This window comes from Tympanuchus pallidicinctus, unplaced genomic scaffold (assembly GCF_026119805.1).
Source record: "Tympanuchus pallidicinctus isolate F22 unplaced genomic scaffold, pur_lepc_1.0 scaffold61, whole genome shotgun sequence".
Lineage (NCBI taxonomy): Eukaryota > Metazoa > Chordata > Aves > Galliformes > Phasianidae > Tympanuchus > Tympanuchus pallidicinctus.
This window is the reverse complement of record NW_026294782.1, coordinates 46,508-63,223: the sequence shown is the minus strand read 5'-3', so window position 1 is coordinate 63,223 and position 16,716 is coordinate 46,508. Positions and strand designations below refer to the sequence as shown.

The 16,716-nt window shown below is 59.6% G+C and overlaps 3 protein-coding genes across 7 annotated transcripts; 1 reads left to right on the top strand and 2 right to left on the bottom strand.

Annotated features, from left to right (window-relative positions):
- Positions 1-1,769: 1,769 nt before the first annotated feature.
- LOC128071884 (acyl-coenzyme A thioesterase THEM4-like) lies at positions 1,770-4,252 on the bottom strand. Of its 4 annotated transcripts, none has more exons than XR_008202029.1 (6): positions 3,969-4,252; positions 2,922-3,075; positions 2,592-2,760; positions 2,411-2,524; positions 2,080-2,236; positions 1,770-1,905 (listed from the first exon to the last, which is right to left on the bottom strand). XR_008202029.1 is itself a non-coding variant. In XM_052665036.1 (6 exons), exons 1-6 carry the CDS (start codon positions 4,035-4,037, stop codon positions 1,853-1,855), a joined length of 684 nt encoding a protein of 227 aa, XP_052520996.1. In that variant the 5' UTR covers positions 4,038-4,235; the 3' UTR covers positions 1,770-1,852. The 4 variants fall into 4 exon arrangements, 3 of the variants coding, with proteins under 3 accessions (XP_052520996.1, XP_052520997.1, XP_052520998.1); XM_052665036.1 differs by having other exon boundaries at positions 2,080-2,204; positions 3,969-4,235; XM_052665037.1 differs by having other exon boundaries at positions 2,080-2,204; positions 2,922-3,051; positions 3,969-4,235.
- Positions 4,253-5,100: 848 nt separating this feature from the next.
- S100A10 (S100 calcium binding protein A10) lies at positions 5,101-7,143 on the bottom strand. Its single transcript, XM_052665040.1, has 3 exons — positions 7,046-7,143; positions 5,492-5,640; positions 5,101-5,300 (listed from the first exon to the last, which is right to left on the bottom strand). The coding sequence occupies exons 2-3, from the start codon at positions 5,621-5,623 to the stop codon at positions 5,139-5,141; spliced, it is 294 nt and encodes a 97-aa protein (XP_052521000.1). The 5' UTR covers positions 5,624-5,640; positions 7,046-7,143; the 3' UTR covers positions 5,101-5,138.
- A 1,210-nt stretch (positions 7,144-8,353) lies between these two features.
- DEDD (death effector domain containing) lies at positions 8,354-16,334 on the top strand. 2 transcript variants are annotated; one of them, XM_052665030.1, is made up of 5 exons: positions 8,354-9,380; positions 12,722-13,066; positions 14,892-14,999; positions 15,649-15,795; positions 15,887-16,334. In XM_052665030.1, the coding sequence occupies exons 2-5, from the start codon at positions 12,742-12,744 to the stop codon at positions 16,261-16,263; spliced, it is 957 nt and encodes a 318-aa protein (XP_052520990.1). In that variant the 5' UTR covers positions 8,354-9,380; positions 12,722-12,741; the 3' UTR covers positions 16,264-16,334. The 2 variants fall into 2 exon arrangements, with proteins under 2 accessions (XP_052520990.1, XP_052520991.1); XM_052665031.1 differs by lacking the exon at positions 8,354-9,380 and having other exon boundaries at positions 12,720-13,066.
- The last annotated feature ends 382 nt before the right edge of the window (positions 16,335-16,716 follow it).

The following is a 16,716-nucleotide window of genomic DNA, read 5'->3' as shown; positions in this document are numbered from 1 at the left end:
GGTGCACACACCTCTACGCTCGGCAGCATCGACTGCTTGCACACTCACACATTTACACACACACACACCTACGTTTCCATATCTGCAGAGACACATAGGTTGCACACTCACACTGTGCGCATGCACATCAGCCACATTTGCACAATCATCCTTGCTCTTGTGAGCTTGCATGCACACGCCTCCACTCTCCTGATCCGCCTCTGCTTGTGCACTTGCATAAACGCTTGCACACTCCCACACGCAGATGCTCTCCCCTCATTACACACCGTGTGCACGCATTGCATGCTCACCCTCGCTCTGCAGGACGCCACGCACACACCTCTGTACTCACCGGCACCCACTGCTTGCACACACCCTCGCATGCCTCCCGCACTTGCAGATGGATGCACTCCCCACACGTTGCACTCACACCTCGCACACCTGCAGCAGCCGCACCTTGCACCCCCCCCCCCTCACTTCTGCAGGACTGCACGCCCCCTGCCTGCCCTTACACCTTACACACTTGCACAGACACTCACACAGTCCTTGCACACTCCTGCCCTTCCCCCGCACGCTCCCACCCACCACGCATCCCACCCCGGCCGTTTGCACTTCTGCCCCCCACCTCGCGGGCCCTTCGCGTGCTCACAGCCCCGTGCACCCCCCCACCCCTTGCACAACCCCTCCCCTTGCACGCCTGCCCCGTACCTCGCATTGTGGTGTGTGGGGCGCGGTGGTGCGGCCGGGCGTTATAAGGGCGCGGGGCCCCCCCAGCATCCTGCCCCCCCCCCCCCAGCATCCTGCCCCCCCCGGCCCCACGCACTGGAAATTTCCGACTTTCCACGGTGACAGTGGGGGGGGAACTGAGGCACGGAACCAGGGGGGATGTAGAGTGACCCCCTCCCTCCCCCGTGTGACCCTGCTGACCCCGCTTTGCCTCCCTGCTGTCTCCAGGGTGTTGTGGAGGGGGGGGCTGCAGCCCTTGGAGGGTGAGGGGTCACCAAGCTGCGGGCTGCAGAACTATGGGGGGGATGGGATCCATAGGATTGTGGTGGCAGAGGGAGGGGTCGGACCCCCACATGTGGGCTCTGCAGTCCCCTATTGTGCAGGGATGGGGGCACCAATGAGACCCCCGGTGCCTGTGGGGCAGCTATAGGGCTGGCACTGGTGCAAGCCATAGGGTCAGGGACTCGCTCATGGGCTGGCAATGGGGTCAGCCATGGGGTCGGCTACAGGGCAGCCACAAGGCCATGGGGTCAGTAATGGGGCAGCCATGGGGTCAGCCATGAGGCAAATCCATGGGTGAGCTACAGGGACAGACATGGGGTTCCCCAGGGACCCCAAGGGGTGGGATGGGAGGGCACAGCCTTAGGAATGCCTGAGTGCAGTGTGCTTGGGGCTGTGTCCCCCCTCATGTCCCCCCTATACCTGTGTCCCACATCCCTGTGTCCCCAGGTCCCCACATCCCCAGGACCTGGTGACATTCGGGAGGGGTGGGGCGGGGAGACTCTCCTGCCTCATGGCCCCGCCCACCCCATGGCCCCGCCCACGCAGCCACAGCTCCCCCACCCCTCCCGGTTCCTTTCGCTCCGCCCACACTCTTGGACCCCCCCCCTCCACATCCCCTCCTGCCTACAGCACAAGGGGAGGGGGCTGCAGCTGGGGACAGGGATGGGACAGAGGCAGAAAGCAGTGGGACTGGGGACAGGGATGGGGACAGGAACACACACCAAGGAGACACCACCCCCAGACGCAGCCAAACCCCAAAAAACCATCACAGGACACCGATGTCACTGCAGTGCCACGCTCTGATCCCAGAAGGTGACACAGGGACACCACACTGCCACCCCCCTCCAGCGTTACAGCGTCACTGCTAGGGACAGGCAGCCAGGGAGGGCTTGGTGTCCTCCACCTGGATGAAGAGCGCTGGAAGAAAAAGAGGAGTGACGCCATGTGACGATGTGAACACGTGGCAGCAGGCTCACAGTGCCCTCTGCCAAGTGCCACGTGCTATGGGGAGCCCCCATGTCACCCAGAAGCACATCTCTGGGATGGTCTCAGTGTCCCTGGCCCCGTCCCTGCAGCATCACAGCTCCTCACCAGTGGCCTCGGCGTACAGCGTGTCCCCTTTGGTGTCACGCACATGGCAGGAAAGGAAGATCTTGCGTCCCTCGTGCCGCTCCATGCAGCTGTCGGCCACTACCACAGCACCCACTGGCATGGGGCTGAGGGACAAGGAGGGGACAAACGTGTGGGGCTGGGAACAGAGATAGGGTTGGAGGCAGAAAGAGGAGCAGGGTAAGGACAGCTGGGAATGGGGACAAGGATAGGGATGGGGAAAGGGATGGGAATGGGGCGGGGGGACAATGACGCAGAGTCCTGCAAAGCGTGGGGACACTCTGAAGTGGTGTCTCCACACAGTGCCACTCACGCCAGGTAGCTGATGCTCAGCTTGGCCGTCACCACCGATGTTTTGGCCACCGCCAGTGCGCACGTCCCCACCGTGGTGTCAATGAGAGTGGCGATGGCACCACCGTGTGCGAAGCTGGGGGGACACGGTGAGCAGACAGGGACAGGGATGAGGACGGGAATGGGGACACGGCGTCACCTACCCATGGTGGCCTTCCAGGTAGGGTCCCAGCTGGCACAGGCACTGCGTGCGGTGGCCGGAGGCGTGCAGGAAGATGGCGTACTCAAAGCCAGCACCCTCTGCGTCCAGGTTGCGCAGGAACAGCCGTGGCCCCGGTCCCGTCACCGGCCCCACCACCATCTGCAGCACCTCTGCCAACAGGACGTGGAGTTGGTGACACAGTGTGGGTGACACTGCTGAGGGCGTGGTGTGGGTGGCACCATGTTGGTGACACGGTGTTGGTGCCCACCGCACCGGTGACGGTGCCGACAACACAGCGTGCTGACACAGCACAAGGGACAACCGTGGTCACCTGGGAGGTGGTCGAGGCCGCGGCGGTAGGAGGGGATGCGGCGCCAGGAGCCGTCAGCAGCACGGCGCAGCAGATGCTGGAACTGCTCACGCATGGCCACGCTCCACCCAGCATTGGGGACAGCCAAGTCCTGCGGGGACACCGAGCACAGAGCCTGCAGGGACACACGGCAACGGGGACGGGGGGGGACACAGACAGTCATGGCAGTGCGATGTGGGACCACGGTGGCACCGTGTGGTGGGGGGACAAGGACAGCAGTGGGGACACCGGGGGTTTGGTGGCACAGCTGTGGGAGGTTGACATCATTGGGGACATTTGGGGTTTGGATCACCAGTCCCAATCCCGCCCATCCCTCTCTGTTCCCTCCTGCCCCTGCCTCCCACCAGTGGCCCTCTTATGTCACCAGGTTCCCAGGGTTGGGACATTTATGCCATGTCATCCCCATGTGTCACAACACCCACAGCGAGCCTGGGCCCGTCACTGCCCTGGAGTGCCCTATGTCCTCATGTTCCCACCCCTATCCCCATGTCACTGCCCCACATCCCTGCGTCACCTCCCCTTGTCCCCATGTCATCAGCCAATGTCCTCATGTCACCAAACAATACCCCCATGTCACTGCGTGACACAGCGTCTGTGTCGCTGCCTCATGTCCTCATGCCCCGCCCCATGTCCCAGTGTCACTGCTTGATGTCCTGGTGTCCCTACTCCATGTCCCCATGTCACTATGCTGTTTCTGTGTCGTTGACCCATGTCCCTGTGCCACTACCCAACACCACCGCTCTGTGTCCCTGGGTCCCTATGTTGCTGCTCCATGTCCTGGTGTCCCTACTCCACATCCCCTTGTCCCTGTGTTGTCCCCGTGTCACTGCTCTACGTCCCCATGTCCTCGCTCTGTGTCCCCATTTCTGCCCCTGATGTCCCCATGCCTCTACCCGATGCCACCACCACCTGTCCCCATATCCCTACGATGCCCCCACATCCCTGCAATGTCCCCATCTCCCCATGATGTTCCCACGTCCCACCGAGGACCCCCCACCCCGCACTCACCGTGGGGGGGACCCGGCACAACCCGTGGGCCACCACCGCGCGCACCCCCGCCCCGCAGCTCCGCCACATGGCGCGAGGTGACGTCACCGAGATGACGCAACTCCCGTGACGACGTCACTCCGGCGCTGACGTCACTCCGCCTTCCGCGTGACCCCGCTCCTCGCCGCTGTCGCGCAGCGATTACGTCACAACGACGCGCCGGGCCCCGAGGTCAGGGATCTCCGCGCACCACTGCGTCCCCCCCGGCGCCCCCTGCCGCGCCCCGCCCCACCGCAGCGCTGCGAACCGCGACGCCGACCCCGCGCGGGAGGTGCCGCGGGCGGGGATGGGGGCGGAGCCTCCGTTCGGCCGCTTCCGGTGAGCGCGGGGCTCGGCCCCGCCCCACAGAGAGCGCGGGGCCCGCGGGGCCCAGCAGAACCCCGTAGGAACCCGTAAAGACCCACAGAGCTCCTGTGGAGCACCGTGCAGCCGCCCGCAGCACCAAACTCCATGACACACCGCAGACCCCCGATCAGCCCCGCGCTACCCCCGCTGATCTCCTTCACACCGCGCTGTGCCACCCCACACATCCCCTGCGGAACGCTGCAGAGCCCCGTGATCCCCATAAGCAGCCCATAGGTCCCCATAAACCACCGCACGGGCCCACGCCAGCCCTATACCGCCGCGCAGCGCTCATGGAGACTCGCACAGCCTTCATGCAGCTCCATGCTGCCCCCAAAGGGCCCCTGGAGGCTCTTCAGGTGAGCCGGCGTTGATGGCGATGTGGAGATGGGAACCCCGCGGTGAGGATATGGGGCCGGGGACCTCGGAGTGATAGCAATGTGGAGACCGGGACACAAAGATGGGCAGCCCAGAATGATGGGAACAAGAAAGAGAGAACCCCATGATGATGGGAACTACGGGGACATGGGAACAGGGATCCCATAATGGTGGAAGCACGGAAATGTGGACATGAGGTGATGGGAACCCCATAGGGAAGGGGATATGGCGCTGGGAACCCCACAGTGAAGAGATTTTGGGGATGAGAACCCCATGGAGATGGAGACCCAATGCCGATGGGGATATGGGGGTGAAAACCCCATAGAGAAGAGAACCTGAGGGGACCCACCCCAAGGCAGAGGCCACAGCAGAGTCATACAAAACACTTTATTGGGGCTGCAGGGCCCTTTCTCACTTCCTCCCCTTCTGCTTCATGTGCACCACGAAGTAGTCATTGCAGGCGATGGTCAGTCCGGCCACCAGCGAGAAGAAGCTCTGGAAGCCCACTTTGCCATCCCGGCACTGGTCCAGGTCCTTCATGATCTTATCCAGAGCCATGGGATCACGCTGGTTCTGGGGGCAGAAGCTTGTCAGCACCTCACAGTGGGATTATGGGGCTGTGGGTAGGTGTGACCCCACTCTGCCCCCCTCCAGGTTATATGACCGTGGGGTAGGTGTGTCCCTGCTCTGTCCCCTACCACCTAATGGAATCCAGCGGTTATAGGGCCGTGGGGTGGGTGTGACCCCACTGTCCAACCCCTCACCTCCAGGAATCCAGGGAACTCCTTCTCCATCAGTGCACGCAGGTCCTCCTTGCTCAGGTAGTTCTTGTCACCCGCATATTTGTGGAAGGTGAACATCAGCGTCTCCATGGCGTGCTCCATCTGGGACGGCATGGCAGCAGCTGTGGGGTCTGTGGGGCCAGAAAGGCTTAGTGGGGTCTGTGGGAGCTACTGGGGTCCTGTGAAGTCAGAGGATCTTGGTTTGATCTGCAGGGTTGGAAGGGTACAGTGGGATCTATGGGAGTCAGTGAGGTCTGTGGGGTCAAAAGCTGTGTGAGGCTCAATGGGGCCAGAGGGGATCCAGTGGGGTCTGCAGAGTTGGAAGGGTACAGTGGGGTCTCTGGATCTCCCTGCGGTCTACATGGTTTAGTGGGGCGTATGGGGCTAAAAGCTCATAGGGTCTGCAGGTCTCTGCGGGGTGCATGGGACTTGGTGGGGATGCAGGGTCAGAGGGGATTTGTGGGGCTCCATGGGGCTCTGGAGCATCTCCGTGGGGAGTGTGGGGCTCCATGCGGTGTGTGGGGCTCAGCGCCTGCCCCACACCCTCTGTCCCATCGCGGTGACTCAGCTCCGGGCAACGGCCGCAGGGCGGGGCGGGATGTGCTGCCGTGTCCCCCCTCTGACCCCCCCACCCCGCCCCGCCTCGGTCTTCCCTATGGACACCCTCGGGACCCCCCCCGCCCTGGGCACACTGAGTCACGGCCCTCCTCCCAGGGTGGGGCCCTCCTGGATTCCCTACAACAGTGGGGAGGGGGGCACATCCCAGAGCTGCTTCCCCGTGCCCACCCCCCGACTCCATTTCAGGAAGGGAGACTCCACCCTGGGGGGGGGGGGGGGGGCACGGGGGTGTCCCTCCGGCTCAGCGTTGGTGCTTTGGGGAGGGGGGGGATACAGTTCAATTTTGGGGACCGCTCTTCTGTGCGTTGTAAAGGGAAAAAAAAATGGGGGGGAAGGGAGGGGGAGGAAAGTGGGAAAATGGGGGCATCCCACCCTAAAGGGAAAATAATGGGGGAGTCCCACCCTTTGCACTGAATTTCCCCCCCCCCCCCAACCAAAAAAAAAAAAGCTGCAGCATCTCTGGGGGGATCTTAAAGTTTATGGGGTGATGGGAGAGCATATAGGGAGGGAGGCAAACTTCATGGGGCAATGTGCGGGGTGTGAGGAGCCTTCAAAGTTTATGGAGTGAAGGGGAGGGAGTGAGGGGGACCCCAAACTTTATGGGGTGATGGGGGGGCGGGGGGAGGGAAAGAGCCAAGCTCTTCTAAGAGGAGTGCAGGATGGGACCCCCCCCCTCTGGATGGAGATGATGATGGAGTGGGGTACTCCTATGCAGGGGGTGGGATGGGGGTAACCTCTATGAATGGGCGTCCTCTCTAAGTGTGTAGGGAGGTCCTCTATAAGAGGGGGCCCTCACCCCTGTGTGGGTCAATGCCTGGGGGGGGCTGGGTTGCCAAGGGAGGGGGTCCAACGGGGAGGTCCGCTGGAGGATGTAGAGCCGGGGGGATCCCCTCGGTCCGGGGGAGGGTCGGTACTCACCGCGCAGCGCAGATCTGGGCACTGCGGGGCGATGGCACCGCCCGGGATAGGCACGGAGGGGGCGGGACAGCCCGGGGGGGGGACCCGGGGGGGGCCCGGCTGACTCAGCTGCTCCCGCCCGCAGCGCTGCGCCTTAACCCCTTCCTGCCCTCTGCCCCCCCCCATGTGTCACCTGAACGCCATTCCTCTCCTCGTGACACTCCTGGGATGGGGACAGCTCTGGACAGAACTGACCTTGGGGACAAGGCCACCTTCGGGTACGGGGCCATCCCCAGGGTGAGGGCCACATCCCTGAGCCAGGTCCCTAAATGTGGCCCTAACCCTAGGGACAGGGCCATGCTTGGGAACAGGACCACCTCAGGGGCCATGGCCACTCCTGGGGACAGAGCCATCCTTAGGGTCAAAGACACCTTTGGGGACAGGAACGTGCTTAGGGACATGGCTTTCTTTGGGGACATGGCCACCCTTTTTGGGGACAAGGCTATATTTGGAGACATGACTGTCTTTGGGGATGCGGCCACACTTGTGGGCAGATCCATCTCTGAGGACAGGACCACAGCTGGTGTCAGGGTCACCTGTAGGACAGCGCCACCACAGGGACAGGGCCGCACATGGGGACAGTGACGGCTCCGATCCCTTTGAGGACAGCTTCCTCCCCCATTGAGGTCGCACATGCCCTTTGTTACTACTGATTGCAGCTGGTGCCTGGCAGTGCCCAGCAGGCACTCTGCCATCGCTGCCCACGCAGCGCGTGTGACAATTAGTGTAGCTAATTACCGGGGGGTTGCCCTAATCCCTTCCCCCCCCCCCCCCCCCTAAAAAAAAAAAAGCCCTGAAGGAAACGGGGCCTTCTTGGGGCCCTCCCAGTTCTCAGCCCCCGCCCTGCCCCCAGGGCCAGCCCTTCCCTACCCCAAATGGTCCCCATTCTCCACATCTCACCCCCACTCCCCAAAGGCCTCCCCAAAAACTGAGACTCTTCCCCCCCGTTACCCCCGTGATCCCCTCCTATCTCTTCGCTGTCCCCTCACTGTTTCTCTGTCCCCACTCAAGATGGCGGCGCCTCCTCACACCCCTCCCGCCCTCACCCAACATGGCGGCAGTCCCATATGTTCCAAAATAGCGATGAAGCCGACGCCCCGTACTCCGGAAGCGCTCATCCTCTTGCCCATATCCAATATGGCTCCGCGCCGCCCGTCTGTCTCTACAGGCGTGAAGGCGGCGAGGTGAGCGTGGCCCGGATGTGGGCGGTGCTTGAGGAGGGAGGGGAGCCCGGAATGTGACGTCGCGCCGGAAGTGACGTCGCTCCGTCAGCCGCCTGCAAGCGGGGAGAGGAGCGGACGGAGCCAACATGGCGGCGCCGAGCGAGGCCCGGCCGTGAGGGGAGGGAGCGCGGGGCCGGGCATGGCGGGGGCGGCCTAGGGGGAGCCTCGGCGTTACCTGGGCCGCCTCTCCGCTCAGCACAGCCCTGTAGCGGTGGGAGGCAGCGCTCGAGAGGCCTCGGCCGGGTGCCCGGGGGATGGGGGCCTAACGGGGCCCGGCCCTCGTAGCTGCGTCGTGAGGCGGCCGCGGGGCCTGGGGGCGGGGCTGAGGTCTCAGGGGGAAACTGAGGCACGGGGTGGGACGAGGTTGGACGTAGTGGGTCTGCGTACGCCACTCAGCCCCGTGGGGGTGCCGGGGGGCCGCTGTAAGGGGGGCACAGAGCTCCCTTTGGGGCTGAGTTCTCGAGGGGGCCCCTCTCCAAGTAAAAGGGCGCCGGGGAGGTGTTAGAGGCTGTGGGGACGGCGTGAGCCTGGCTCCGGGCCTGTAGTTCCATCCAGAATCCATTTTGTTGGCTTTTTTTTTTTTTTTTTCTTTTGCAAATTTTGTGAGCAAAGCCAGTTTTCTGGAGGAGCTCTTGGGGAACAAACAGGTTTAAAACAGCCTTCCCCTCACTTAGTTGTGCTACTGAGGGAGGAACGGGGATTTGGCGTTGAGAATATGTCTGAAGGAGCAGCGTAGGGAGCACAGGGTTGATTCAAGACATCAGTAAATTATTACAGAGTGAAGTAGGGATTAAAAAAAAAAAGTTTAGGCATCGGAGCTGCTTAAAAAAAAAAAAGAGAAAAAGACTGTTTGGTGGCTTCTGGAAAGTCCACCGTGGCAAGAGGGCCACCAAAGCTGGAAGTGTGGCTTCCTGTAACAAGAGCCAAACGAGGGCCACGCTGTAGGGACATAGGTGGCCCCGCTGGGGTACTGTGCTGAAGAAATCTGAGAGAAAAGGGGATAGAGGACTTCGGAGCAATCCGTGCTCGGGTTCGGAGTGGATACACGCAGAGCAGAGGAGCTCCTCATTAAGGTTGGTTTTTCGTGCACGGGTTTAATTTCTTAATGATCCTATGAGTCACCTATCCCTCAGCTGCACGGAACGATGGTGTTGGGTGTCACGTCCTGTCCAGAAGATTCTTTTGTTGGTCCTTGACATTGAGATCCTGTGGCTGTCGGTCTGGGTATGAAGTCTGGGGAGAGGTGGAAGAAGCCTGGAAGAGGCTCCTCCAAACCCAGTGTGTTTTTTGCTGATAGAATTGCCAAAATTGGCCAAATTGGGGTGCCTGGATGTGAGCCAGGCCCTGGCTCCAGCTCAGGTTTGCATGGCTGAAGCTGTTGCACACCACTGTGTGCTTGTGGGGCTTCCTTCTTCCAAAAAAAGAGGGTAAAAAAAAAAAAAAAAAAAAAAAAAAAAAAAAAAAAAAAAAAAGGTGAATGTTCTGGTTCTTTCGATTCTGGTTTCAGTTCTGCCTAAGATAACTGCGTGTGCAGAGGCTGTGCCTTCCAGATGTTAGCTGTCACAGACTTTGCCCGTGTTGGTTCCAAGTGGTTCCACCCCTTCTGCTCTGTGCTGTGGTCATGCATGCCATGCTGAGCCTTTAGTGCCTCTCTGTTGGGGTCCTTCCCTCCCTCAGGGCTGGCCTCATCTTAAGCTTCAGTCCCTCCCTCAGGGTCTGCCTCGATGCTGGGGTCAGTTCCCATCCTGGGGACACACGGAGCGCTGTGATGCTGCACAGCCCCAGCGGCCCCGTGCTGCAGCAGTGCGTGAAATCCTGCGGCTGTCCCTTCTCCAGCATTCCTCGCATCACTGCCTATGCTTAGGGGGATTTAATTACAGTCAAACGACCTGAAATCAGTTCTTCCCCAAGCAGTGATGCTGACAGCGAGCCCTGTGACCTGGCATGGGCCAGTGGTTTTGTGGCCCTCCGGTGGCACTCGCAGGGATGGCAGTGTGGCTGCGGTTCTTCACGGGGCTGGGATCCGTTCTGCTTGCTGTAGTTTTGGAGCTGTGGTTTTGAGATCATTTCAAGACCTGCAGACAGGCTTAGGCTCGCTCTCCTGTCAACCTGCACATGGGTGCAGAATGTTGTGGGGTAGAGGTGAGGAAACCCACAGAGAGTGGCCGTAGCTCAGTCTCCTCTCTCCGCTTGGTTTATCAGGAGCTGATAAACCATGTCTGTGTTTTCCTAATTCCATTTGGAGTTGAACCTTAATCCCTGTGAGTCCTGCTCAGTGCTTGCCCTCCTGCTGCTGTCTGGGGCAGTGCAGTTTTGGACATGTGAGGAATGGGCTGCTGGGTTGCTTTGGAGTGGGTGTATTTGGGAGCCTGGCAGCCTGCTTTGCTTCCAGCCCCAAATCTTCCAAAGGTGTCTGCGCCTCGAAGGAAGGAGCAGCTCCGACCCCCCCACGTGCTCTGCCAGGTGTCCCCATTTGCTTCCACTCGAGTGCCACCATGATGGGACATGGGAGGTTGTGATGCTGTGATATTACCTCCAGCAAAACTCCTTTGGGGAGCTGATTTCTATCGCTTTTCCCTGCGTGACTTCTGCAAGGCTGCGATGCTGAGAGGTGGTTTTTGTGGCAAGGCATTAACTTCCCTGAAATCAGCAGGGTGAACAGGAGGATGGATGAGCCAGGCTTGGGGTGAGCAACTGCAGAGTGTGCTGTAGGCACCGGGAGCTCGTTTTTCCTGTTCACCACAAATTATTTTAATGATTCTGTGCTCGACAGCCTCCTTCTGCCTGCACAGTGTGTGGGCTGGGTCCTGGGGGTGACGCTGGCGTGCAGTGCACACATCTGTTTGCTCCCCAGGTGGCTCTGTGGTGTGAACCGCCCCCAAAGCAGCAGAGAACTGAGACCCCCACGCCTCTCTGCTGGGAGGTGACCTGAAGTTGCGGCCCCCCGGAATCCGTCTCAGTCCTGGTCCTGGCACTGGGCGCTCTTCCTGGGAGGGTTTGAGGTTTCTTGCAGCCCCAGATGCCCGTCCTGTGGGTGTGAGGTGGGAGGGGAGGCAGGGAGGGATCTCTCCCAAGTCATGGCTCCTGGAACCCCTGGTTTGAAAACAAATGTGACAGCACACTGCGGTTTTGGGTGGTGCAGCTGTGAGGAGCTGCCCCTCGGGACTCCCTGCTCAGAATGAGGCTTTTTCTGCTGAATTTCTCCTCCTTCAGTCTAAGCAGTGTGACGTAGAACTGCTTTTTTTTCTTTGCATTTCCCGGGTGACCAGTGCTAAATAACCCAAAGACAGCATCTGCTTAATTTCTGCTTTGGCTTTGAAACAATTTGGCAGCAGGAAAACGAGCGATTCCTGGGGAAAGGTTTGAAGTTTGCTCTAAAAACAAAGACCCAGAAACAAATTAGAGAATGGGATTGCTGCTGGAACTGCTTGGGACTTGAGCACTTCCCCCCCCTCCCCAGTTTTGTGTGGACTGAGGTTTGTGGGTTCCCTGCCAGGAGGGGGGATGTGGGGTGAAGCAAACTTGGCGTTTCCAGGCAGGATTTCATAGAGAGCTGCAGCTCGCCCTGTGCCAAAGTATTTATAGGTCAGGTTGCAAAACCCAACAGCAGCAGTGAAATGGCAACAAAACAATTAGAGTTTGTGATGGCTTCATGACCTCTGCACTTAAAGGTTTTGCAAAGCTTGGAGGAATCTCTTCTCTCTCCAGGTGCCACCACTCCAAGTTCTCCTTTCCTCAATTCCTGCTGGGATGTGGCATTTGGGTTCCCAATTGCTTGTGGGCACGGTTTGGGACAGCTGAGCTCTCAGAGTGTGCTTTGAGGCACAGCAGTGCTGCTGCAGCATTGCCTTTGGAAGCACAGAGTTGTTGAGCTGCTAGCTGGTCTTGCTGTAAAACTCAGCGTTGTCCCCAGTGTGATTTAATACTTAGTTGAATCTTGGGGGTGACCATGCTGACAAATGTCAATGAACAAAGTCTAGAGGTGGAGTGGCCTCGGATGAAGTAAAATCACCCATCCTGGGGCTTCCCTGGCCACAGACCTGCCAGCACGGGGAGGGAGAGCCTGGAGCCGGTCTGACGGGGCCTGGAGCTGAGCAGCACAGCGCGTGCCAGCTGTGACAGGAGGGACACCGTCCTGCCTGTCCCACTGGTGGTGGCACCTCAAGGATTTGGAGCCCGCTGTAATGGGACAGCGCGGTTTGAGGCTGTTGCCCCAGCTCTGGTTTGGGATCCTGGCGGAGAAGGGGCATGTGGCTGAGATTTGGGGGTCGCACCGCACCAGAGGGGAGTGGCACAGCGGTGGGAACATCCCTGGATGGCGAAGCTCAGCTTGGAGGATCCGAGAGTGGGATTTTCACAGAGAGAGAGCGACAGGACCCGTGTTCAAACCCAATGGCCTCTTTTTGCCTTGCAGGAACAGCGTGCCAGGCGGAGATGGCAGCCCTGAAACGCAGCCGCGCGCAGGCCTGGCCCGAGGAGCAGGGCGACCGCGAGCACGGGCTGTACAGCCTGCACCGCATGTTCGACATCGTGGGCACTCACCTGACGCACCGCGACGTGCGCGTCCTCTCCTTCCTCTTCGTGGACGTCATCGATGACTACGAGCGGGGCATGATCCGCAGCGGCAGGGACTTCTTGCTGGCGCTGGAGCGGCAGGGCCGCTGCGATGAGACCAACTTCAGGCAGGTGCTGCAGCTGCTGCGGATCATCACGCGCCACGACCTGCTGCCCTACGTCACCCTCAAGAGGCGGCGGGCTGGTGAGTGCCCGGTGCTCCTACTGTGGCCTGAGGGGGGTGGTGGCAGAGCAGGGCGACAGCGAACTGTGATTCTGTGGTCTTTGAGTGCCTTTCGACGCCAGAGAACCGAGTGATCCCACGGTTCTGTTATCTATAGGATCCCCCCCCCACTCGGCTGTGCTGTGATCCCATGGTTCTAAGATTCTCCTCTTTCTTTTCCACTGAGACTCTCTGGGGCTTTAGGGAGAGTTTATTCTGGCCCAAAGGCCCTGTTTTTGGGGAGATTCCTTCAAGTGGCCTTTGGGTAGGGCAAGGAGGAGCTCCAGGGACAGCGTGCTCGCCTTTTCAGAAGGGGCACAAGGCTCCGGAGGTGACTGATGTCCTCCCTGAGCATACTGCTGTGCAGCACACTGTGGCACATTCCAGGAGACCGTGCTGTTTGAGCAGAGTGCCCCAACCTCTCCTGTTTCAGCAGCCTGCTTTTGCTCTGGGTGCAGACCTGAGCATTGTTACCAGGACATTCAGACTGGGGTAAATCAGTTGGGTTTTTGTCACTGTAGGCCCAGCTCTGTGCCAATTCGCCATTCGGGGAACCTCACCCAGGGCTGAGGAGCTCACTTGTTGCAGGAGCGGGGAGGTGGCCGCTTTGGCAGGCTCCAGCCTCAGAAATTTGCATTTTTCTCATGAAATGAGGTTAATTGTGCTTTCATGGCCGTTCTGGGCTGCGCTCTCAACTTTCTGCTCACAACTGTTATGCCAGCGCTTGGGAAAGTGGTGAAAACAAGTATGGGCAGGCACGAAACCTTCCCCTTTTTTGGGGTGAGATGTGGGGGGGCTGACAGAGGAGCACAGAGACCACAAGAAATCCTTTAACCTGGGGTTGTCACCCCCCTGTCCTGGCGATGGCATCTGTCCTGTGCTGGAGGAGGCAGCATCAGGAGGCAGAAATCATGGAGGTGTGAGATCCTGACCAGCCACATTCTAATGGCAGCAGTTTAAGAAATACCCCAAAACAGTTCAGAAAAGTGCCGAGAGCTGCAGCTGAACGAGGTTTACAGTGTGCTTTGCATTGAGGGGGAGCGGGTTGATGGGCTAGAGGAGCGGGCTGCTCGGGTCCCTGCCTCCTTCCAGAGCTGCGCCGCACTGCAACCTCATCTCTTTGTTCCACTTTCTTAGCTGTTTCTCTGCAGAGGAGCAAAGCCTCAGCCCTGAGTTAGCTCAGAGCTGGGGGAAGGATGGGAGCTGTGATCTCGCTTTCCCCATCATCTTTGCTCTCTGCTCCTCCTTATCAGTGTGACTTCGGAGCCCCGGCAGGGCGCATCACGCTGCTTCAGAGCTCTGTTCTGAAGCCATGCAGATAACAAAGTCATGCAGATAACGCTGCCTGCTATTGCAGCTTGGAGATGTAGGCAGGGGCATCGGCATGGGGCTGTCCTGGGGACTGACGGTGTCGGAATGATACGGGCAGTGCCTGTAGCTGTGGAGTGGGCCTTTCCCACACAGCAGTGTTATTTCTGAGCTCTGAAATGAGTTTATTTCCCAATATCTGAGGAACAGCTCTTTGCAGTGGGGTACCGGAGAGACCTCGAGTGCCACTGCTGGGGCTGGGAACTACATGGCTGTGACTTTGGGGGTGCTTTTTTTGTTTGTTTGTTTTGCTTTGTTTTGGAAAGGAAGCGGTTGTGAGGTTCTTAGGCTTAAAAAGATGCTGTGGGGAAATCACCTGTGAGAAGTCACCAGTGGAAGTCATCGGGGATGTGTGTGCAGTGGGGATCTGCGCGTGCGGCGCTTTGTGCTGCTGCTCTCTGGGTCTGTCCTAACGAGACCCTCGCTCCCTCTGCGGCAGTGTGCCCGGACCTGGTGGACAAGTACTTGGAGGAGACCTCCATCCGCTACGTGACGCCGCGGGCTCACAGCGCTGCGGAACACGGCCTCGGCCACCCCCACAAATCAGGTGAGGACCTGGGGCTTGGGAACGCACCAGGATCTCTGTGTCTGAATTCCCGTTTCCCTGATAATGGAGCAGAAGCTGGCACGAGTTGTGGCACCGATTACAAAAGGGCTGTGCCCGCCCGAGAAGCGCCCCCACCCCAACCCATAGCTCGCATACGGGCTCTCTGCAGTGCTGTCCCAGCAGAATCTGGCCCTGATGTGATTGTGTCCCTTCACATTAGTGGTGCCTTTCCCCACCTGTCACTGTCACCTCATCCCAGTGATGTAGGCTGAGGACAGCCTGGTGCTGACTGCAAGTTTTAGCAGTGCTCAAGTGACACATTGAGCGACCGGGGTTCGACCAAATGAGGATTTTGGTGTCCCTTTCCGTTTTGGAGAGCAGCTCCAGTCAGGCCATCCTCCAGGTTCACCCTAGGATGAAATCAAAGCTTTAGAATGCACCAAAAGATTTCCACAGAGCTGGGGGGCTGTTCTGCTCCCTGTGGGAGAGGTGCTTTTGGAGCTGCCCCTGGTCAGCAACTCTGTGGGCTGCGGAGGGAGCGAAGCCTCCAGCCCCAGGCTTGGGCACCGTGGGGCAGCACACGACTCCGGGTCCCTGCTTTGAGGCGCCCTCCCCGTCCCGGCTCCTCACCTGTTCGTCCTCTGGCCAGTGCCTCCCCAGCACCCCATGGTCTGCTGCTCCTCGGCGGGGCCGCAGATCTGCACCAAGAGGCCTGGCCGTGGCAGGGCCCTCCTCAGCAGCCAGCGCAAGCGCAGGAAGTCAGTGACTCCAGACCCCAAGGAGAAGCAGACATGCGGTAAGATGCGTGGGGGGCCGGGGGGGACAGAGGGGGTCCTGACACCCCCAAGAGAATGGGGACAGCACGCTGAGTGCCCTGCTCCCTGCAGACATCCGCTTGCGAGTCCGAGCCGAGTACTGCCAGCACGAGACGGCGCTCCAGGGCAACGTCTTCTCCAACAAGCAGGACCCGCTGGAGCGCCAGTTTGAGCGCTTCAACCAAGCCAACACCATCCTGAAGTCCCGGGACCTGGGCTCCATCATCTGTGACATAAAATTCTCAGAGCTCACCTACCTCGACGCGTTCTGGCGTGATTACATCAACGGCTCTTTGCTGGAGGCCCTCAAGGGCGTCTTCATCACGGACTCGCTCAAGCAAGCCGTGGGCCACGAAGCCATCAAACTGCTGGTCAATGTGGACGAGGAGGATTACGAGGTTGGGCGCCAGAAACTCCTGAGGAACTTGATGCTGCAGACGGCCCCCTGACGCCCGGTGGGATTCAAGCTCTTTTTTTTTTTTTCTGTCTTTTTTTTTTTTTTTTTTTTTCTAAAAGAAAAGATCTAAAGCCCTGCTGGACTCCCATGGGGTGCTGAGCTGTGGGACCCGGTTTGCTGCAGGGAGCGCCGGAGGCTTACGTGTTCTCTCACCCTTCTGTCCTGTCACCTTCTTTCTTGCTTTGTTTTCTTTTTCTCTTTTGTTTTGTATCCATTAAAAAAAGAAAAATCAACCCAAAAAAGTAAAAAGCTCCGCCCGGGGTGGGTCAGCAATGGGCAGAGATGGGACAGGGTGGGGGTTGTACTGGGAGCTGTGAGGTGGCTGTGCTCCTCTCCTGCCCTTTTGTCAGCATCCCTACGGGCCTGGCACTGGGGTGGCCCTATTGTCCCTGATACCAGAGCCCCGACCCCCCACTCCACTGCCTCCTCTCTGGGGTCCTCAGGA